We start from the raw sequence: 22,682 nt of genomic DNA, 5'->3' as shown, positions 1-22,682 counted from the left end.
ATTGACTTTCTGTAAGAAGAATTTTATTAATTTCTTTGTTTTGCGTCTTTGAATTAACAAAATGGTTCATTAAAATAAATCTGAATCTCTCCATGTTTCTATTTGACAGACAGTTTTTGAAGTATCATTACTATACAGTAGTGCTGTAAATGTAAATTCTTTCCCTTTTTCTCTTCTTAAAAAGTTTAATCTAATACAAGGTTTCAGTCTGACAATGATGATATTTAAAATTATAAATAAGTGATTTTAAACACTGCAAAATCCCAAACAAATTGTTCTTTTGACCTGCAAACACGTTAGGCTAATAGATTGCCTGTGATGCTCATTATCACTTCATCATTTATCCTGCTGAGGAAGAAGGAGAGGTTCACAAAAATAGTACAGTAGTACAAAGAGAGGAATAAAACCTGCTGGTAAAAGCTGCTGTTTTAACTGTATACATGTTAAACATAAGCTATCAGCTTTTAGGCACTGTGTCTAATTTTATTCTTTCTTTTTGTTTGACAGTCTGAAAACAATCTTGGGAGCCACAATGATGTATGTTCTCCAGAATTACTTTGTCAATGCCCTGGTCGCTGTCTCTTTGCAGGCAGCCTTGCCTGTTCTCTGACCTCTCTCCTGTGTGCCTTATTGCATTGGCAGCGCCTGGTGTGCAAGGCAGTACCAGCTGTGACTCATTATTCACCTACTTTATAAAAATCTGGTTGCTCAATGTTCATATTACTGGATAGGAGCATTGCATTTACAAAAAAAAAACAAAAAAAAACAGCTTGAGCTGAGCCACATCGCCTCCCGCCGCCTCACTGAGAGATAGAACAGGTGATCACATCCTTCAATAAAAAAAAAGTAATCTCTGTCTTGATTAAAGTTACTTATGAAACCTTACTTCAAGCCATAAACTAAAACAAGGAGTCAAATTATTCTTCCCAAACATACTCACCTGAACCGTATGCTTCTATCTAAAGTGGACTCAATAACTTAGGTGTCAGTCTAGCTCACCCTACTAGACAGTTAATACAGTCTTCACTGTCCTTAATACTGACTTTACCTCAAAGTTTTTCTTTGTCATTGTTATGGATTTTTTTTGTACAGTAAATCACATTTAATAACAGCCTCCTATATATTATTTATAAAAACAGCCAGGCAATGATTGCATCATGTCTTATCACATATTTCAGCTTCTCTGGAAGACCTCATTTTAATTTCTTACTCCTCTCTGTCTCCATTGAACCCACACACAAAGACACACAGACACACACACACACAATGGTGTGATTAAGGGTGTCCAGGCCTGTCATTACACAGTATGGTGTGGGGAAATGATGTCTCAGTAGAGCCCAAGTAAAAGGTAAAGTAAGAGTTAAGACATTAATAGGCAGAGAAAAGCCATACAGCATCACTGTCTACCTGTGTGCTGGGGCTGACGAGATCAAAGCCTGACTCTGAGATGGGGAGGGTGGGTTGGTGGGGAGAGGTGGTAGAGGAACAGCCAGCTACTCAGGGAAAAGGATGCAGGGAAAAAGTCATCTGGTGACAAGGAGACTTAGAGAATAGCAAGTTCTGAAAGTGCAGAGGGGACGGGAAGGCAGGTTAAAAAATAGACGGAAGGAATAAATAAAGTAATTTCCTCTCTGCCATCTGCCTTATTGTTTACGATAGTTTATGTGGTGCATTGGCCTCTGTCTCACCTTCTGCAGATGCCAGACTTGCCAGGTCAGCATGATTGCCATGACGTTAAGGTAATTAGTCAAAAGTCCTTAGTAAGAAGGTTTTCGTTCTTACATATGAATATCATTCTTGGTTTGCTGGCAGATTCACTGTGAGGATTACAGCAAACCAGACTTTCCTTGTTTCTTACTTTATTTTACAAAAAGTGAAAAATAACCTCCACCTTACATATTTCTTTAGTTTGAATTCCTTACAATCCAATGTCTCAGATCATCAAGAAATTTCAACATCAATGAAATTTAACTAAAAAATAATTTTCAAAAGAGCCTGTTGCTTCGTTCATTAGATTATTATTAATTGTAAATAATCACATTTATTATAAAACTAACATTACTTTTACTTGACACATTAAGGCCTGATTGTAGCAAAGCCAGACCAGCTGTGGAATAAAGAAATCACTTAAAAAGTCTCTCTGACAACATTAAGTTTATTAGAATACCTTAAAAAGTAGCACAAAGGCCTTGATTGAAAGAAAATCAAAAAGAGACGAGAAGCTACATGAGAAAAGCCTCAAGTAGAGATTTCTAAGGTTAAAAAAGAAGATTAACAAGCCAACATAAATTGGTGGATGATGTGGACTACACTGTTAATTCAGGACACAACAAACAAATGTTGGCCTTAAAGGGGCATAGTCATTTAATTTGACCTTGCAGATTTTTAAGCCAGAGGCTGACTACCATTATCTTCCAATTAAATTATCACACCGTGTTGGCTTATCATATTTAATTTCTTTGTTTTATACCCTTTTCTGCTCTGTCAGTATAAAAACTGCTTTGTGTATTGTGTGTATAACACAACTACATAACCGACACCATGCAAGCCAAATGCTCATCCTGGACGATTGTGTGACTGACTCTATGTAATCAATGGTTTTCCTTAGATAGAAAACTTTTTACCAATCTGACTCTATATATGATCTGAGAGAAGTTTGTCTATAAACTTTGTCCAAGTCTGTCTAAGTCTAGAATCATCACTACAAAGTGCTCTAAGATGAAATGTGTTGTGAATTCGGCCTATCTAAATAAATGTAATTGAACATACATTGAGAAAAAAGGGAAGAGCCATAGATATATTCAAAGTGTATGGAAGAATGTGGAGAAAATGAAGAAGATCATCTTGGACTTCAGGAAGAACCAGCCTTACCACACTCCACTGGTCATTGACAGCTCAGCTGTAGAGGTGGTCAACAGCACCAAATTCCTGCGGGTGCACATCACAGACAACCTCACCTGAAATGTAAACACCACCTCACTGGTCTAAAGGGAACGGAAGAGCTTGTACTTCCTAGGAAGGATAAGGAGAGCACACCTGCCCCCACCCATTCTCACCACCTTCTACCATAGAGAGCGTTCTGACCAGCTGTCTCACAGTGTGGTAAGGAGGCTGCAGCGCCTCAGACTGGAAGAAGGTGAAAAGAGTGGTGAGAACTGCAGAGAAGATCATCAGGGCTCCTCTTCCATTCATAAAAGACATTTCATCCCAGCCCTGTGTGTCCCGTAATATCATCAGTGACCCCTCACATCCCCACCATGGACTGTTCTCCCTGTTGCAGCATTCAATGCAAGACCAGCAGATTCCGAAACAGCGTCTCCCCACTGCCATCAGACTGCTGAACTGTTGGAAAAACTGCAAATCATATCACAGACTCTGTATCAAACTGACCATATCAATGTGTTTTTTTGCACCGTTTTTTTTCTCCCACAATGTTTAAATTTGGTCACTGCTGCACTTCAAGAAAAATGGAAATGTCATGTGAGCTGTACAAAAAGAATTTTCATTTTGTATACAAAATTATAATAAGTTTGTCTAAGAAGCAATGAAGAACAATGATTGAGCAATGCCAAGCTGCTGTGCGAAACATAAACAGCAATGGTTGAAAAATAAGAGTGAAAAACTGCAAAATATATATATATGTGTATATATATATATATATTGGATGCCAGAAGGCAAAGGACATGGGAAGCCCAGGAAGGCAATATGGGCAAATTGTGTTCCCTGAATGAATTTCACTGCAAAGTCGATGGATGTGTGAGTACACAGCCTTACTAAAACTAATACTTACACCACTAATATTTTTTAAGTTTTTAATTTAGTAATAGAAGCTGTATACTAATGTATTTGTCTGTTTATTGGACACATTTCCAAAAATGTTTTTTACGGCTCAAAGAGAACTAAGTGAATGCCATCAGGAAAAATGCATGGCCTCTATTGTTTTATTCAGTTTTTTTTTTGTTTGTTGTGGCCTAGTCAAATTCTGGACTTAACTTTAGTCATAGAGATATAAAAACTCACTCCCCCTTATCACAAGCGCTTAACGTTGCTGAACTTTTATAATCCTTTTAAATAGGACACAACTCAAATTTCGACTGTATTTTGCTCTACAATTAACTTTTTTATATTAATCCTTTTGCACCATTATTTTAAACTGGTTTCTTTTTCTCTTACATTGTTACGTTCTGATCACTCCTGCACTTTATTCTGGTAATCTTTATCTTACTCCAACTGCAATGTCATTACACTGTTGTAAGCTGTATATAACCAAACTTAGTTTTGTAAACACTATGTGCATACAAAATGACAAAAAAGCTGTCTAAGTCTTAATTAGAGTTTTACCATTTTTTTAAACGACTCTGCATAGAAATAAAGAAATTAAAACCTTTTCAATCAGACTAATCTTTAATCTAAATCCTGCTGTTAAATCCTGCCACCATGGCTCTATTGTTTCTTGTCTCTTATATCTGTTAATTTTTCTATTTAACACCTTTTATTTTTTTTTTCTGTTTCACACAAGTGCTAAATATATAAACACATTACTTTAGATTTTAATGTATAGAGACTTCCTCACTGCTTCTATGAGACTTCCAGCAAAGAGATTATCCTTAAATTGTCCCAAAGGATGAACCCTTAAGATTTTTGTTTTGTGTCTTTAAAGTGCCTTTATAGAAACTTTAATGGCCCCTAGGGCAAACATTTTCCAATCCTACTTAAATGTTTAGACTGCTGCCACCATTAAGTTATGCCAGTCATACATAATATAGTTTTTACACTTTAACGTAAATAAGCAAATATTATAAAAACCAGAACAGTATTCTAAAAAAAAGCATTAAAAAATGGATAAGGCTTCTGCAGCAGTAAAATACAGTTTAGTAGGGAAGGAAACTATTAAAAGCTAATAAAATTCCCCTGCATACTTTTTTTAAGAACATTGTAAGACATCATTGTAATATAATTAGAAGAGCCAAAGTGATGCGGTCTTGTAATATTGTCAGTACCAGATTGCAAAGGCAAAATGCCCAACTTTTATATAAGCTAAAATGTGAGAAAAGTAGCACAGAAGATATGGCATGCTGCAACGCCTCAAAGCTGCACACATACATACACACAGAATATGAATAATAAATGCTTTATCTGTAAGTGGTTAGTGCTGACGCAAAATGTGAATAGGCTGTCAAATATTTAGTCTGAGCATTGTAAGGGTAAGCTTCAGGAGGGCGCCATTATACCTCAAATCAATCTGTGAGAATTCACTGCGAGGAGCGATAACCTTTGGCATGCTTCGATTAAGATCTGCTAATGTTTTCAAGACTGAAACTAAACACTGGTATGAAATCTTTCAGTCTTAATGAGCACCTTTATTATTCTCCTCACTGACTTCTTTTCTCCTTTTTTTTCTCCAGAAGGTGAGGGATGTTTTATTCATGCCATTCCTTTTCCTCGGGGCGTGTCCACTTCAGCAAGGTTTGAAGAGGGAAAATTAAGATGAAGCGCCTGAGTCCTGGGATAACTTTACTGGATTTTATCCCTGGGTGTATGTATCACAGGGTTTCACACTGGGGTCAAACAAGAGTTAACACAGGCCTTCAGTGCATGTTTAATTCTGGGAACATCACCTGATATGGAGTTATGGTGCTGAATATTATGAAAAGTTCAGAGAGAATTTCTGAGATCATATTAACATATTAGTATGAATGGCAGAAGTCAAAGAAAACAGACATAATAAAAAGTAGTGTTGCACAGATACCGATACCAGTATCAGGCAGGGCTCTGATCCAGCACTAAAATGGTGGTATCGGTATCGGTTAGTACCAACAAATAAGGCACCAATACCATTTTGAGAGCCAAAAGTTTATTCAACTATTGTCACCCATTCCAGGTAGGCAATAAACAATTCTACTGGATTCACTTTGCATTAGTCTTTTTCCTGCTTCACAAAGGTAGGCAGCAGCTTGACAAAGCCATGACGGCAATTATTTTACATCCAAGTAGTATGCAGTTCTTCATATATACACATACACATCAATTTCAAACAGATAGTATCGGCCAATACTGCACAGCCAGGTTTCAGGGCCAAAAAAATGGCATCGGCAGAACACTAATAAAAAGTCTATATGTGAAGGATTAGTATGTTCTTCATTTGTCCTCCCTTACAGTGGCTCTAAGAGACTATAGCAATGTTTTCTCCAACAAACTCAGTATTATTTACAGCCTTGCAATTATCTGCAGAATGTTCCATATTCTTGTAAATGCTTTTTTTGTTCATGAATATAAAGAGCACAGACTGTACATATTCAAACCTAGCACTAACCAGACCACTGAGTTCCTGTAGCTAAATAACTTTGTCCCATAGGATAAAAACTGTGGACTCTGCTGTTTAAAAAAAAACATTCAGCTTTAGTTTGAGTTCATTTTCTTTCAAACATAACAAAACAAAGCCTCCTTCTTTTTTCTGGGAATTTTATCCCTTTTTTGCCACACAAAATAGTTTAAACACTGTAAAACCCACAGAAACATAAAATCTCATACTCAAGCTTCATTAATTCAGACCATGTTACACTGATGTCACTTTTCCTTTTTTGTATTTAATTGGGAAGGAACATCAATACTTAAGGCTGAGAAGACCCAGTCATTTTCCCTTAAATCAAATTTTGCTGCAGTTCTGTCCAGGGCTTTAGTTTTATATCTCCAGATCAATTCTGTCTTTTCTTCAAAGGATGAATGAATGTCTGGGCCAAGGTAATCTGTCCTGTCTTCACTCTGTTAAGCCTGTGCTTTGTCTTGTGGTGCCGCTGTTATGGATGTCTCCTTCCTGGCAGCTGCAGAGGCTCGTAGAAGTGTTTCAAAAGAGAAACCAGCAGAAAAACATCTCTGTTGCTACAGTTTACTAGGGGCCACACTGCAATCAGACCTTATATGTCATTTATTTTCTTTTTTCTACACCTTCTAGAATCATGAGCAAAGTTTGATAGAATACAAAAACTAGAAACACACTAAAAGTTGGTAAAGAAATCCACTACCTACATCTACCTCTAGTCTTTCTGAAAGCAAGACTTTTCTGGAAGACATGCAGGAAGTGATTGTTCATTTTGGAATGTCTTTCCCCAGACATTGAATACTGTACAAAAAGTAGTTAAAATGGTTAACGGGGCAGTGCTAGAAGGGGGAACGGGGTGGCCATGGCCTACTACAGCCACTCACTGACTACTCTAAGATTTGTTACTATTATAGGAACATATACTATATTGTCATCTGCCTTGACACATATGAGCTTAAGTAAATCCCATTCCTAATTGAAACGGGTTTATTATGATGTCAGACCATCCTTTGCAGCAAAAACTGCTTCCATTTTTGGGGGGGAGACTGTCCACTGTGTGTTTATGGATTTTTTGACCATTCTTCCAAAAGCACATGAGGTTACACACTGATGTTGGACAAGAAAGGCTGGAGGTGTGCAGTGACTGACTTCAGAAAGTTGGTGACCTCTTCACACTCTGAACTTCAGCATTAGCTGACTCCACCACATTATTCGGCCTGACACTCCGTAGCTGAGCTGCCGTCATTCCCAAACACTTCCATTTTCTTATGGTACAACCAACAGTTGATTGTGGAATATTTAGGAGTGAGGAAAATTCACAACCAAATTTGATTGCATAGATGGCATCCTATCATTGTTACATGCTAGAAATTACTTAACTCCTGAGAACTCCTTCTTTCACAAATGTTTGTAAAAACAGTCTGTGTGGCTAGGCGCTTGATTTTATACATCCCTAGCCATAGAAAAACCTGACTGCAAAAATTTGGATGCAATATAATATACTTTAGCACCTCCAGAACAAGCAGTTCCCCTCTGAACCAGAGGGTGGCAGCAGCGATACTCTCAGGTGGAATGTTCCAACTGGATTTTTCAGGTAGTACATTTACCGACAAAAACAATTATCCATCCATTTTCTGACACGCTTAATCCCAGGTGAGGCCGCGAGGGGTGCTGGTGCCTATCTCCAGCTGTCTACGGGCGAGAGGCGGGGCACACCATGGACAGGTCAACAGTCCATCGCAAGGCAACAAAAACAATTAGTTATAAATTATTCACATCAATATACATTACATATAACATTATAGCCCAACATTACACATATAACATTAGATAAAACAATAACAGAACTCATGCTCTTTTTAGAACCAGGTTTGTGCTTCATGGGAAAGAATGAGGAGTAATGAGTCTCACAGTCATTTAAGAGACTTCTTTGAAATTAGAGTAAAGAACAACTGCTTGACCCCTGTAATGTACACAATATGCAGAGCAATGACGGATTCAGACAGCATATGTGTAGAAATAAATGTGGAGATTTATTAGCAAGGGTTTTGTGAAAATCTAGTCCATCTTTATTGATTTATTTTGAAAATAAGAATGTTTTGTTCATTACTTTTTATGCTGGTACAGTGTGATTTGTGTAGACTGACCCTAAACTGTCAATCAGTCTCTGGCCACCCCTTAGTGCATGTTGGTCTCTGCTTGGCCACTGCCTGTTTTCTGGCTACACCACTAATGGTTAAGTCATAGTTGTTGTAAAGTGTTTATTGCATAGAACCCTCACCACTAGGAAAGCCATTTACTATTTGCGGAATGAATATGCCACAGGAGCGGTAGAAAAACTAGCAACAGCTTCCTTTCAGGTACAGCACTAAGATCTTTTTCGTTCTATGTCCGTTTTCCAGTATCATTGTGAACAACGTTCAGTATCCTAAGGACTAAAGTTCTTGCACACTAAAGTGTAAATCCAATTAAACTGCCCAACCACTTCAAAATCAAGCTCCCTTTTGCTATCTGCAAAGGAGAGCTTTGAGTTGTTTTTATTTTTGCCCCAACAAGCAGCTACACGTCTATAAGACAATTCTAAATAAGCAAGCAACTGTCCAATAAAAAGCAGTCCAATAAAAACCATTCTACTATGATGCTAAACATAACAGGATGGACGACACTATCAATAAAATGTTAAGACTGCAGTTATAGCTACATATTGCTCTATGCACTGTGATAGTCCACATTTCACTGTAACTGTCCTGAAAATAAACTGATTTCTTTTTTTCACTGTCACAAGTACAAAGCAACAAAATGAACCCTCTGCATTTAACCTATCACCTTAGGGAGCAGTGGGCCACCCTTTTGGGGCGCCCTGGGAGCAAACGGGAGTTATGGGTCTTGTTAAGAGACCCAGAGTTTGGGAGTGGGTTTCAAACTCACAACCTCAGGATTCCAAGCTCTATGCTCCAACCACAAGGCCGACACTCCCCTAATTTTTCTTCCTGAGTAGTTTTCAACTAGTGCTTTGCTGCATGAAAGACATGCATGAATGTCAGACAATACAAGTTTCTGAGTAACTTATATTGATTTTGTTTAGACACATCCATGCATTTAATTACAGAACTTGAATCTTTTGTTTTGATCAATCTTCTTTATGCATTCAATAGTTAAAATAACCTCATACCAGAATCCTGCTGATATTGCAGCACCTGACAATGGTCATTTGAGTTGAGCTTCCAGTGTTTTGCTGCAGATGAAAGAGATCAAGCTAGATCACCGCCCTTTCTACTCAGGGTCTTAAGAGAGACAAAAAAATTCCTTCTTTTCCTTCCATACATGACAAACAGCAGATTAAAGCAGCAAAAATTCTGTTCCTTTCTTTTATCTTGAAGGTGTTTCAACTACCCTTTCTAGTCTGTCCCATTAACTTTGCTCTGCTGTTTTCTGTCAGAGCTGACATTGATGGGATCGGATGTTCTTTATTTCCAGGCCATAAAACAGAAGAAAAGAAATTTCCTCCTCATCCATCAAATCTTTGGCATTAAATCCTAACATTGGTTCTGATCAAAAGGATTATTTGAATTACACATAAGTATTGCGTCACATAATGATGACTTGATAAAATGTATTTTAAGCTGTCTGGTGCTGCACCTTTAGATTGAAACCCATTTCCTTTGTTGAATTATATTTTAGGGGCATTATACACTCATGTCTAGGATTTTAAAAAGGTTCTAAAACTATTGTTAGTAGATAGGAAATATTATTTAGGATATTTTATTTTTCTAACACGATTTTTTTCCTTACAGATTGAGAAAAACACTGTCTTATTAGCCCCAGCATGGGTTCAATCTTATCTTTCCCTTCAAGAAAAGTAGCATAACAATCAATCAAGAGCCACAGTCTTGCTCTCATTTTCACTGATGGAATATTGACAAATGACTTTTGAAATGAGCGATGGATACCCCAAAAGGCACTAAATCTATAAACTCACTTGTTAGCTGTCCATGATATTCAATGTCAAAAACTTCACCTTAAAAATTCTTACAAACAGCACATCAGATGTCAGACAATCAGACACACACAGCAGCAACTCAATAGATTCAGGCAGCTTGATGTAGTGAAGAACAGTTCAATCCAATAGTTCACCTTTGGGATGTGGTGGAATGGCAAATTTGCATCATGGATGGGAGCTGACTAATCCAGTGACTGCCATTGGGTCCATATGGACCAAAATCTCTGAGCAATGTATTAGACACATTGCTGAACTGATAACAGGGAGAGTTAAGGTAGTTCTGAAGGGGAAAACAAGTCCAAGGGACTGTCAATGTGTTTTACACAAAGTTTCTGATGAATGTACAGTAGGCCTACATCTTAATTTATGATAAAAGCAAAACACGAACGCTAAAAGATGAAGAATTGTCCAGGATACATTTAAGTGTTCATGTTGTCCTGAACAGAACTACATGTAAGGTGCTTTTCTTTTCTGATAAAACCTTCTTGTTCCTTAATTTGATAAAATGTCTTCACAGGCCGTGAGTGACATGAAACCAACCAGACAACCAAGTGGCTTTTTTTGTATTTTTGTTGACATGTTAACAAAATAATATGTTATATGTTAATATGTTAACCCTTTTTCTAAATGTTTCTGCACTGCCAGGATGATAGAACACACAGAGTAAAATGTGAGGAGCAAAGTAAGGATTGAAGTCACGCCAGCATGTCCTAACAGAGAACGTTACCCTCCGCGCTGAGCTCAGATTATTCTGCTTTGTGATGGTTTCCTCTGGCATTCAGCACCATCCCGCGCTCTACATTGCTTTCTAATTCCATTTACTGTTCTACAATTCCTTTTCTAATTTTCCCTCCTCTTCTCCCTTTATTGTCAATGACTAAGGTTTTAATGATTACATCTGGTGGTGCCACAAATTAATTCCTGCCTCTCTGGCAAAACGCGGCTCTCCACCTGATTATGCAAAGCAGGCCTACATTTGCTCCCTTTGAAGTGGAGGAAAAGCTGCTTAGAGATTCTGCCCTTGAGGAAACGCGGCAATATGGGGAACATCAACAAACCAGGGTTCACTTAAAGGTCAGCAATATAGTTAACCCCCATGAAGCTCCACATCATCTCACCACTTTAAATTTGTGTTTCTGCAGATGTGGTGTAATGGTGATCTCATATTATCATACAAAAAGTCTGAAACAAAAGAATGGAAAGAAAAAGTAGAAGAGTCTACAAATAAGTAGAGCAATGACTGCTTGAACCAATATGACCAAAAGGAACCGTTGGATGAAGCTATTGGGTAGCTCTTCTAGATTTCCTGTTTCATCGATCTTTTTAATGACTTTACCCTTATGGAGATTTTATTATAAACCCCAAACATTTCTCGTCCCCCAAGCATTCCAGAATAATAAAGGGCTGCAGCAATATGATAGAACTGTGTCTATTTTTTTGCTCAAGCAGGGCTCAAGTGCAGTCCATCCTCTTAATAACCCACAAGAGGTGATGCGATCGTCTCTCAGCCTCACCAAAAGGAGGAGTGGTTTAGTAACAGACCTGGTAGATGTAATATTACTGAGCAACAAAACAAAAAACTTGTGTTATTCATGAATCATGATTATCAGGGGCTCTTTGTGACATTTCTGTTTTTCCTATAAATACATCTTCAAGGATACATAAAAATTTATCAACCGTCTTCCGAAACACCTCTTATGTGGAGGTCAGGGACAGTACCCCTGGATTGTCAGAAGGCGGATCTGTTCCAAATCCGCCTCCCCAGTAAGGCCTATCCAGGATGCTGGAGAGGAGAGTCTGGTTGATGCTTCAGGAGAAGCAGTGTGGTTTCTATCCTGGCTTTGGAACAGCTCAACACTCTCTGCAGGGTTCTTGGGCGTTCCTGACTGGTCCACATGTGTTTTGTGGACCTGGAGAAGGCATTTGACGGTGTTTCTCATGGTGCCCTGTGTGGGGTGCTTCAGGAGGTGCTTTCAAGCAGCAGTCAAGGGTTATTTATATTCCTATAATTATGGATTCCATGTTTTCTCATCAACTATATTAGTTGTTCTGGAGGGTTCAGATGTACTAGAAATAAGAAAAATATTCACATTTGCTAACAGAAGTTTTACAAAAGCACAATTTATGCCTGTAAAATAAAATAATTTTACATCATTACTCTGTTTTTTGCTTTTACATATCAAAACAACTGCCAAAATAGTAGTTTCCTTGATTTGTGAATCGATTTGAATGCAGACAATCCATCTGTGTTTATCTTTTCCATTAGATAAGTTATTAATTATTGGTATGTGTTTTCTAATAGTTCAAGTTTCCAGCTTAAATAAATTCTTAATAATATCTAACAAAACAAGAAGACAGCTGATTGGGAAATGAGGAAGAAGAGTTTTCAGCAACACAACTTTCAAAGTTTGAACTCCAAAGGAAAACAAGTGAGGACATCCTGCTATCCACTTTAAAGGTAGGAATAAGAGCTTGTTATCCAAGTGCTGCTATTTCTGTCTACTATAGAGCAGCATGATGCTTCAACTGCAGAGTTTATGAATAAATCCCTCTTCTTTGTACCTGCTTTAAAGGTGTTTTCCAGCTTCTGGGGATACCTAATGCTTCACATAAATCCTTTTGATCCAGACAAAAACAGTCATTCTGGTCCAAGTTCAGACCTGATGAAAACCGAGTGAGCTGTAACATTCCTTAAATAAAACCATCCTAATAACCTCAGTAAGAAGCTGCTGCTGCTTTATCTGAACAGGCAGCTTCTTTGCTGTTACATTGTAAACTGCTGCATTTTCGTCTCAAACACTGATTACATGCATTTAGCAAACATTAATCTGTCCTTGATGAGGATTGGTAGAGGTGACAATATGAGGAATGTTTGGTTTTATTGGTTGGTGAAATATAACAACTCACCCAGCCCACTCATAGTACTCGTTAACCTTAACTTGGACACAGCAGCTCTGACACTTGGAGTTTTGCCTTCATGTTTACATCTAAACTACTTTGTACAGTTTATCCTGAAATAAGTGCTGGAACACTAAGTCAGACACTCCTACAGTGTCTGACTTAGAGCGGTGAGATTTGGCATGTCCTTGTGTCTCTGGAGGTTTAGCTCTATCCCTTTTTTCTAATTCGAGACAGAAACATCGGCCCCCACGCCTTGCCAGGCTGTGGAACGACCAGAATGCCGAGCCTATGATGAGAGCAGGATGCACTGACATTCTGTGGGCAAAGGAATGGCTGGGGATCGATTCCTGCATGACCAGGGAGTGAAATAAAAGCAAAGTATTTTGACAGGGGCAAAGCAATCTCCTCCCACAGATTTTCAACTTCAGCATCAGGAAAGTCATTCAGCACCGTCTCCACTACAGCGCTGTTCTCCAAGCTTGACAGTGTACAGGTTGAGTAGACGACAACACCCCCCGGACGCACTGCAGATATGGCAGACCTATAGGAGGCAGGCAAACGGTGTTTCATCTTTCTTTTTTTTTTTATATATAAATCACACTTTATCGATTGTACATCATACAAAGCTTCCATCTGTTATGTCTTAGCTCTGAAGCAGCAGTACACCTTGCAGGTAATTTGAGTCTGGTGTTGGGTTTACCTTAGAAGCTGAGCCTGTAGCAAAGGCAGCCTGCTTCTGTGTTCCAGTCTCTGTTGCCCCCGGTGTCTGTCACTAGAATACAGCCAGCTCCTGTCATTAGAACATGGAGCATCAACTAAAACCTTGGGACAAAAAAAAAAAAAAAAGAGTAGGAGCAAAAGATCAAACAATGTTCGATAATCACAATTTAGCATTAGGTGTGTTAAAAAAATACTCAATTAATCTATGCTTAGCTCAGTTATCAAAGTAGAACTCAATGATGGCTAAAATGAAGAGGTTAAGTGTACTCCTAGGGCTGGTTCCAAGCCTGGATAAGTTGGAGGGTTGCATCAGAACAGAAACATGTGGATGAAAAAGAACTAAATTGCAGGGGAGAAGCTGAAACGATTTGGAAATGTGCAGAGAAAAGGTAGCGGGTCCAGTGGACAAAGGACATTAAACATGGAGTGAGTTCAGAGGATGAAAAAAGGAAGAAGAAAGGAAGCTGTGACCGAGGCAGACGTTGGGGACAGGGTGGATAATCTGCTGGGGAGCCCTCTAAAGGAAGCAGTAAGACTAAGATGATGGCAGCCTTTTAACTTTTACATGGTTGGCACAAAACTGAGCATGAATCCACTCCTAAAGGCAAACTTTCCTCTTCTTCAGTTTTGTAATGACTAGAAAAACAAAAACGATGAGACGACACATTCTGCTTTTAAGCATTTGTCCTCTGTGACACATAATACAAAAAGAATTACAATTCAAGATATCAGGGAGACCAAAGTAAAATCTAATGTTATCTTTGAAAACTATTTTAGAAATGGAAGCTGGTTTCAAAAATACAGAACTTGAGAGCATGTGAGATCGGCTCTTAATTTGACCGTAGTTTATTTTTGTGGGAACCCACACTTTTTACATGCTTCTCTCAGCAGCAAGTTTGTCTTTATCAGTGTAATCCTGGATAATCCTTTAATCATGCTAAAACCTAATTTGGATTTATGAAATAAGACAAAAAGTACAAAAACACAAAGTCTTTTACCAAACATGTCCTTGCTTGTTCACTGAATGCAGCAATTTCATTGCTTTATTTAGAACGTCGTCATTACATCTTTCATCCTAGCTGTAATAAATCATCTACTTTCATAATGCCGATTTGGGAACTGATACCTTGCTCTTCCAGTGATCTTGTTGCTTTGGTATTAAATGGTGTTTGCATTTCCTATAATGGTGCGTAAAGTGTTTTCAAAGCATTCAGCTTTCAGTTCCCTGACTCCTATTTTACATTTTACTTTGTTAAGCTGCGGATTTGCCTTTTTATTTAGAAGGATTTTCATTGTGGGAACCATATTTTTTTTTGTGGAACATAAAGATTTTTATGTGGAACAACCCAATACACTGTACAATGTGTGTGTGTTTTTTCTTTTTTTTTTGTTAGGAGGTTAAAGGTTTTTTCAAATATAAAATTATGAGATAATAATCTACTTTATTAGCAATTTAAGATGCATGCTTTTACAAAACAAGTTAAATCCTAATTTGTCTTGTTATCCTTTTTTAGAATGCAAAAATGATCTAGAAATGATTTAAAAAATTCTTAAATTAAAGGTATAGTGGAGGATGTTCTTTTTTAGGGTGGATCATCAAAATAAGTGGTTCTCCTAATTGTCAATCATTCTGGTGATATGTTTACGTAAGGCCGTCCTATGTGCTCAACCCCATTTTCACTTACCTGTTGTGAGTCTGACATAGTGCAAATCTTCTTTTGGAAAGTAAGCTTGTATGAGCGATGCAAACAGTGCATGCACAAGAAGAAAAGGGCTTGTGCACTTTCTCGCACCTGTTTAATAGGCGTTCCCTCTCAGGAGCCAGTACAGGGCTTTGCATGTTAATTTTTTTTTTTTATTATTCACATAAATCCTCCCCTATACCTTTAACTGTATTAACCCTTAATTTGAGAAGGTAAATAAGATGATTTGCTAATGAAATGATTATTTTAAAATAAGATAATTAGATAATACATACTTGCAATAAGACAATGCAACTGTTTTTTTCTTATTTTAAATGTAAATTGTCTTGTCCCATTGACAGAGTGTCTCACTTATCTCCTAAATTCAAGAAAAAAAATGCACTTTATTTTAAGAAGAAATTACTTCTTTAATTGCAGTGTAAAAGACTCCACTGATCTGGAGAAATACACATAATCTGTGCTGCCCTACAATCACTGTCGCTCCGACCCTGCTTTACCCACTAAAGCAGTTTTTCCAAACCAGAAACAATCAGTAGAGATCAGTGTCAAGCATAAAGGCACTGGCTGCAGCTTACAGATCAGGAGACATTCTGACCTACAGCGGGGCTCGGCATGAACTGAAAAAGGGCATCAAGCAGGAAAAAGCACAAGTTGAAGCATTGAGGAGCCACAACTCACACAGTATGTGCAGAAACATCGGGTCCATCAAAGATTATAAGCACAGCAACCAGCAGCCCTGCCATGACCCAGCCCTTCCTCACACCTTAAACAGCTTCTTTGCTCAGTTTGACTCATCAAGCAGCGCATGGACTGCACATCTACTTCTGCAAGAGGTGCAGCTTCAGCCTCTCATCCTGCGGCTGCACCCAGTGGACTACATTAAAGGAAAGATTAACACCAACAAGGATTCGGGTCCAGACATGGGGTAAAATCATGTGCGGACTAACTTGCAGGAGTTTTCTAAACATCTTTAACCCCAACCTGCAGCTTTCTGTGGTCCCTGCATGCCCGAAGTTCTCCATCATTGTGCCAAACATACCACCCTAGCTAGAATTGTTAGCACTGACTGATCTGCAGCATCCAAACACATCATTAGGATGCTATTAGAAGATTTTAGCTCAACAACATCCTTTCTGAGATACTGGTCCTGAAGTTCATCAACAGGTGAAAAAATCACTGCTCTGGTTGTTCCAGTGCCATCAGGAAAATGATTCAGGAACAGTTTCTTTCCCACAGCTGTAAAGGCAGTCTTCCCCCTGCTGGCAGACACAAAGCATCCCTGCTGGAAATCAAACCACCTCCAGACCATATCAGACTTTTTCAGCACAAACTGCACGTTATATGAACACTAAAAACTACATGCAAGTTTCTATGTAAAGTGGTGCTTGAAAGTTTATATACCTACCATAAAAGAAAATAATAAATTCACACTAGTATTTCAAATATCACACAAGTGAAAAAAGTAATAATAAAAAAAACTAAATTATTATTTATTAAGAATAAAATATTGCTTTTGAATTTTTGTTTGGAAAGAAAATTCTACAAATAAAAACTGTCCCAGAAATATGAAAGTGCCTTGCTCATGAAGCATGAACCAACATACCTGTTAACAGGTGCAGATGTCTGAATATTTCCTGAATATTACAGAAAACCCCTGATTTCAGTGATTTCCTCAAAATGTTGCAAAACAACATTTTAATTCAGGAGCTCCGTCAGTAACAATACTAGCTTTTATATTTTCATGTCTCCTCTAATGCCTTGTCCTTCGATTTTCTACAGGTGGATTTAATTTATGTCTGGGTTTCTCTGCACAATGCCATTATAGAGACATAATGACAATAAAGACTTGACATTTGTTTTTTTTTTTTATATATTTAATGCAATTATTGGTTTACTTATACATTAATTTGTTAATTTGTTAATATTCATTTATTTTTTGTTTATTTTTAATTTTTTTCTACATATACTTACATTTGTTTTACTTTTTTAAACGTAAATAACATGGTTTAATTTGTAACGCCCTCAAAAACTGATTCCTAAGTTTTATGATAAATATTTTTTTCAGAATTGTCCCACCATATCTTCCCAGGGATTTCATATATAAAGCAAAGCAAAGCAGAGAAATCGGTCACTTTTACCCTGAGACACTCACAGCAAAGCTAAGCCTTCAACTCTCTATTTTCTTTTTTTTTATAACCCTGTTCCACTATTGACCTGTTTGAATTCTCTGATTCCTTACAGCCATTGTCTGTTTTGTCTGAATTTCTGTTTTGAATAAATGCTTTTCTTCTTTTCTGCTGGGTTTATTAGCTTCTATTCAAAGGCTTGCTGCTCTCTTTGCATTGTTGGCATAGAATTGGAAAAAATCAAAGTGTATCACCCTAATTTGTTGGATGTGGAGAAAAAATTTAATTGCTAGTTCCATTAACATATCAGGTGTTCGTTGCTCACCTTGTCATAAAAGCCGCTTTCACTTTGCCCAACGGACCGGCCATCCTGTGCAGACACCATCACTCTGCTGCTCAGGGAGGCAGGCAGAAAGGACTCCAGGGTTTTAGCCAGCCATTCCCGTCTGTGAGGGTCTGGCTCATTACAGCAGAGAAGATCTACAACAAACCAGGCAGAATTACTGATTCTCTGTGGTTAATAAGACAGGAAACGCATTTGACTGATTTTTTTTTAAATTGCTCTTAACATAAAAACACATCTCTCTTGTCAAACGATGTGATAAATAATGTTTTATTTCATCTGATTGAAAAAATCAGTCAATAAAAAACACTTACTATACAGGTCAATTATTGCAGACAGTAATGTACCCATCTTTTATTAAAGCAACTTTATTATAATTGCATTGAAGCTTATTTTTTTCATGAAATAATGAAAGTCTCTTCTTAACGATGTGTTACCTGGAGTTGCACTTTGCATTATGGCAACGGCTTTGCCCCCAGGAGCAGAGCACAAATCCAAAACTTTATCCCCATCTCTCACTTGCAAAGCTAGAACTGGAAGAAGGGAGGCAGCATTCAGGAGGTAGTACTGCTTCAGCTGGCCAGGCCGGTGAGGCTGGGAGGGAAATCGCAGGGGGTGTAGGTGGATGTAACATTGTAATGAGGATTGAGGAAAATTGAGAGGAAGCTCTGACTGATGGGGCTGACTGGATGCATGGTAGGTAATGAAGGGTTGGAGACTTAAGTCCTCAGGAGGGCACTTTGAGAAATAGAGATGTGACAGAGTGCCTTTTCCTTTCTGATGTGTAGAATTAGACACAGAGGAGGCATTATTATAAGGCAGCTTCGAGACATCTGTTTGTGGCAGCAACAATGAAAACCCCTGAGCTAGAAGAAGCTGTGTGATGTCTGCCACAGAGCTGAAGCGGTTTAACATGACCCCATACTGCCATGATGGAGGGTCCAGCAGCACTGCCCTGCAGAGCAAAAAAAAGAAAAAGAAAAAGAAAAAAGAGTCCGGGAAGGACAGTTAAAGTACTGATGGATAGTGAGCTGGAAAATCATTAAAGATAAATTCACCTTGCAGGTGCCCACAAGTCCCCCAGCTCCTCGCTGTACTGTTGGTCAAAATGGTTGAGAACTGACGGACACGGGAGTTTCTTGCTTTTACATGTTTTTCTTACCTAGGAAAGAGACAGCATCCTGTAAAATGTTGGCACTCTGAATAGGGTTACTCACAAAAGATGACATGGTGACTGGGGGGTGACCATTACCGTTTTATGGCTAATTGTCAACCATTTAAAAGCTTGACAAGCTGACCTTGATTTTGGCTGATACTTTTTTTCGTCTAACTGGTAGCAATTAAGATTAGATTAGATTCAATTCAACTTTATAGTCATTACACATGTACAGGTACAACGCAACGAGTTTAGGTCTAACCAATAGTGCAATAGCAGCAAGTGCAGGATAAATAATGGTTCCATAAATACAGGACATGGGTTTCTACTGAATGAGTATAGAGATGAATACCATTATAAATAATGAATATAATATATAGATCACTAGTGTTATGAACTAAATTTACAGCTGGATATGTACCGAATATAATATACAATAACCTTTGATATTCAAATCTTGTTTTATTGAAAAACATGAAACAATATTATAAGTATTATATTATAGTGCAAACTGGTTTTAACTGTGTAACTCAGCCCTTTACAGAGGTAGATAAGATCAGAGGATAAAACCAATTTTACATTTCAAATATTGGGGGGTCGCTGGTCACCCAAAATGAAAGACATCAGTGACTCATACATGACTATAAAAACTATCAAAGAGTGTCACAGTTTCAGAGTTCTTTTTTAGCTTTTATAATCTTTAAAATACTGCTATAGCTGTAGATGTGGGTTGTTTTTCTATTAATGAGCTGTGACCCATTTTTACTCATTTTATAGGTTATGAAGCTCAAAAAACAATTACTTTACTTCCTGATCTGTTTTCTTGTATTTCCCTTTAGGAGCATATCTAGAAGAAATTGGGCTTTGTTTAATGTCATACACAAAGTTTCTAGATAAGGAAGATCTATAGGAGAGACATTTTACATGGGGGTTAATACTACTCTACGCACCCTTTTGAAGTCTACATTGACCACCTAACCTACTCCCTCTAAACTTTTTCTGCCTGAAAACAGTCACAAGTGACAAAAAAAATCATAAAAAATATCTTAGACCCTCTTACTAGGTTAAGTTTTAAAATAAGTTTATTTTCTAAAGCTATATTTCTATTACATTTTTATAACACGTAATAAATGCAGAAGAGATTGTTTGCATCATCAGAGATTTTGTTTGACTTTTTATATATCTTTATTATGGTTCAAGGAATCAATTATATTTTTCATAAAATTGATTCTAGTTTTGCATCTCGGGGTCACCACAAACCAATCTAGTTCTTTGATTAGTTTAAAAGAAAAAAAACTCAGGTTTTGAAGTTAATATTCTGTATAGATGGATTTTACAGGATTTAATATTTCAATACATCAGCGCCACCTGGTGGAAACTGTGTGTAAAACAACCCAGAAAAGAGCAAGCCGAGCTGAACACAGAAATCAACAGTTTTAACCTTTTTTTTTATTATCATTTTTTACTTTAAATCAAATGTGTGCCCTATACGGCCATTCCAATATCACAAAATTAATAACATGGTACATTTGCCGAACAGTAAGTAACTTTAAACGAATTACCTTGCCTTTCATAGAGCTTTGCCGTAGTACACTTTCCGAACCACTGCGACCGGAAATCGAAGTCAAAAACCACGGAGGTTTGGGACACATTGTCCTCCACATAATGTAAAATCATTTAACTGGATGCTGTGTTGCATGGTTGAAATATCTTGAATTAAGCAAATTAACACGCACACAAAATAAAATAAGCATTATTATTGACCCATAATTCGGTGACCCAGATGGGTACGTTCATTAAATCCGTCCCCGATCGCTTATCCAAACTATACAGTTCCACTTCTGGTAAAATAAATCTCTTAAAAAATATAAAATAACATCTAAATTCCAATAATTTATTTAGTAATATTTAGTGCATTGCAATCAAATTAATTCGCAATGTCATCCTATATGTTGTTAGTAGATGGTGCTCGTAGACATATTTTAGAACAGCGGGTCTGCCTGTTTTTGTTTAATCCTTGGACTTCTGTCAGCTGTCATTGTGGAACGGACACGCCGTCAAATTTTGACTGCGGCTTTTTTGGAAAAGAACAAGACTACAATAAACAAAAGTTACACAAATGTAAAGAACTGTTTAAATTCACCATTTTAGAACGTCAATGTGTCGAATTGGCATATATCCGCGAACATGTGAAGAAACACTGTATGGGCCCTGGTTCATGTAACACAATGATAGTGAGCGAATGGCTAGGACCCCAGAGCTGTCCTTATGCTATATGGATTAGGATATGGAAACTGAGTATTTTGAAAAACGTCCTTTCATATAGGGTTTTCTAAAGCCTGTATTTTAAAATGAGAAAAATATCCTAAAATCTCCCTCACAAAACAAAACATGCAATTCAGTTAATCTTCACAATTTGAATTAACTTGATCTAATGAGAGCATGCCTCTGATGCACTGCTGCTGTGGAACAAGTACTAAGCACCATTGTTAATACTGTTGATTGTATATAATGAGATCCATATCTTATTCTTATTTTACACTGTTTATATTTGAAGGGTGTAACTTTATTGAGTGGCTTTTAAATTTAGTTACTTCATACATTCTTATATTTTATTTTGCTCTATTGTACTTACAATGTTATGCTTCCATCTTCTGTAAGCTGTTGCACCGTAAAAGAATTTCCCACAAGGGATTAATAAAGTAATTCTGATAGCCAACTGTAATCTCCCCTTTCAATATAGCTGAAGCCTTAACCCATACCTTTTAATATCTTCTCCAAAAGGCACCACAGTTTGTTCATTTTGTTGAGAACAAAAAAAAAGCCTTTTTTTTCTCCATTAAATTTTTGTAACATACCAAAACCTCAATTTTTTCTGTTCTTAAGTGGAAGTAAGACCATAAGTTTAGTGAAAATATCTATAATAAATAAAAATGACAGTACTCCTAGGACCATGTCTCTATAACAAAAAAAAAAAAAAAACACAAAAGCAGATGAAGAATTAAGTGTTTTACTTCTGTTTTAGGCTGCATGTTCGTCAACAAACCCTTTAATTAAATACACAGTAGTTTAGACCCATCATGACAATGATTTGAGTTTAGCAGAGGTTCTCAACAGAGTAGCAATCTTGCAAGGAACACTGATAAGATTTAAACAATACACCAAGCTGAAATCATTCTATTCCAACTGCTGACTCTTGAACTTTTTGATGTGTCCTGGTACAGTAAGGGCCAAGGTGTTTACATGGCAAAGAGAATGAGGAATGCAACCATCAGGCAGAAGAGACCCATAGCTTCCGACAGGGCAAAGCCCAAGATGGCAGCTGCTGCTTCAGTGATGGATTCCTGTGGAGAAGAAGGGAGCAAAGCAGTTAAATTATAGTAAAATGATACAATTGTTTTAAAAAAATTTTAC

General features: G+C 37.5%; 2 protein-coding genes across 3 annotated transcripts in view; both read right to left on the bottom strand.

Annotated features, from left to right (window-relative positions):
• Window positions 1-9,240: 9,240 nt before the first annotated feature.
• Window positions 9,241-21,716, bottom strand: nsun3 (NOP2/Sun RNA methyltransferase family member 3). 2 transcript variants are annotated; one of them, XM_015385053.1, is made up of 6 exons: window positions 20,831-21,650; window positions 19,171-19,274; window positions 18,550-19,067; window positions 18,095-18,249; window positions 13,921-14,042; window positions 9,241-13,761 (listed from the first exon to the last, which is right to left on the bottom strand). In XM_015385053.1, the coding sequence occupies exons 1-6, from the start codon at window positions 20,930-20,932 to the stop codon at window positions 13,428-13,430; spliced, it is 1,335 nt and encodes a 444-aa protein (XP_015240539.1). In that variant the 5' UTR covers window positions 20,933-21,650; the 3' UTR covers window positions 9,241-13,427. The 2 variants fall into 2 exon arrangements, with proteins under 2 accessions (XP_015240539.1, XP_015240548.1); XM_015385062.1 differs by lacking the exons at window positions 9,241-13,761; window positions 13,921-14,042 and adding an exon at window positions 16,109-16,922 and having other exon boundaries at window positions 20,831-21,716.
• Window positions 21,717-22,264: 548 nt separating this feature from the next.
• Window positions 22,265-22,682, bottom strand: part of LOC107091252 (ATP synthase F(0) complex subunit C3, mitochondrial-like) — a 3,541-nt gene continuing 3,123 nt past the window's right edge. Inside the window, exon 6 of the mRNA XM_015385074.1 lies at window positions 22,265-22,589. Coding sequence (XP_015240560.1) covers window positions 22,508-22,589 — 82 coding nt within the window. The 3' untranslated portion in view covers window positions 22,265-22,507. The remainder of the gene's footprint in view (window positions 22,590-22,682) is intronic.

The sequence above is a fragment of the Cyprinodon variegatus genome, unplaced genomic scaffold (genome assembly GCF_000732505.1).
Source record: "Cyprinodon variegatus isolate N-32 unplaced genomic scaffold, C_variegatus-1.0 Scaffold15, whole genome shotgun sequence".
NCBI lineage: Eukaryota > Metazoa > Chordata > Actinopteri > Cyprinodontiformes > Cyprinodontidae > Cyprinodon > Cyprinodon variegatus.
Note: the sequence above shows the minus strand (reverse complement) of the source record. Positions and strands in the feature narration are given on the sequence as shown.

Coding starts and splice junctions, on each gene's coding strand:
- nsun3 (XM_015385053.1), bottom strand. CDS start 20,932: ATGTGGAGGACAATGTGTCCCAAACCTCCGTGGTTTTTGACTTCGATT. Junction 18,250..18,549: donor AATGCAAAGTGCAACTCCAG/GTAACACATCGT, acceptor GGTTTGTTGTAG/ATCTTCTCTGCTGTAATGAG. Junction 14,043..18,094: donor AAAGCGGCTTTTATGACAAG/GTGAGCAACGAA, acceptor TTTTGTCCCAAG/GTTTTAGTTGATGCTCCATG.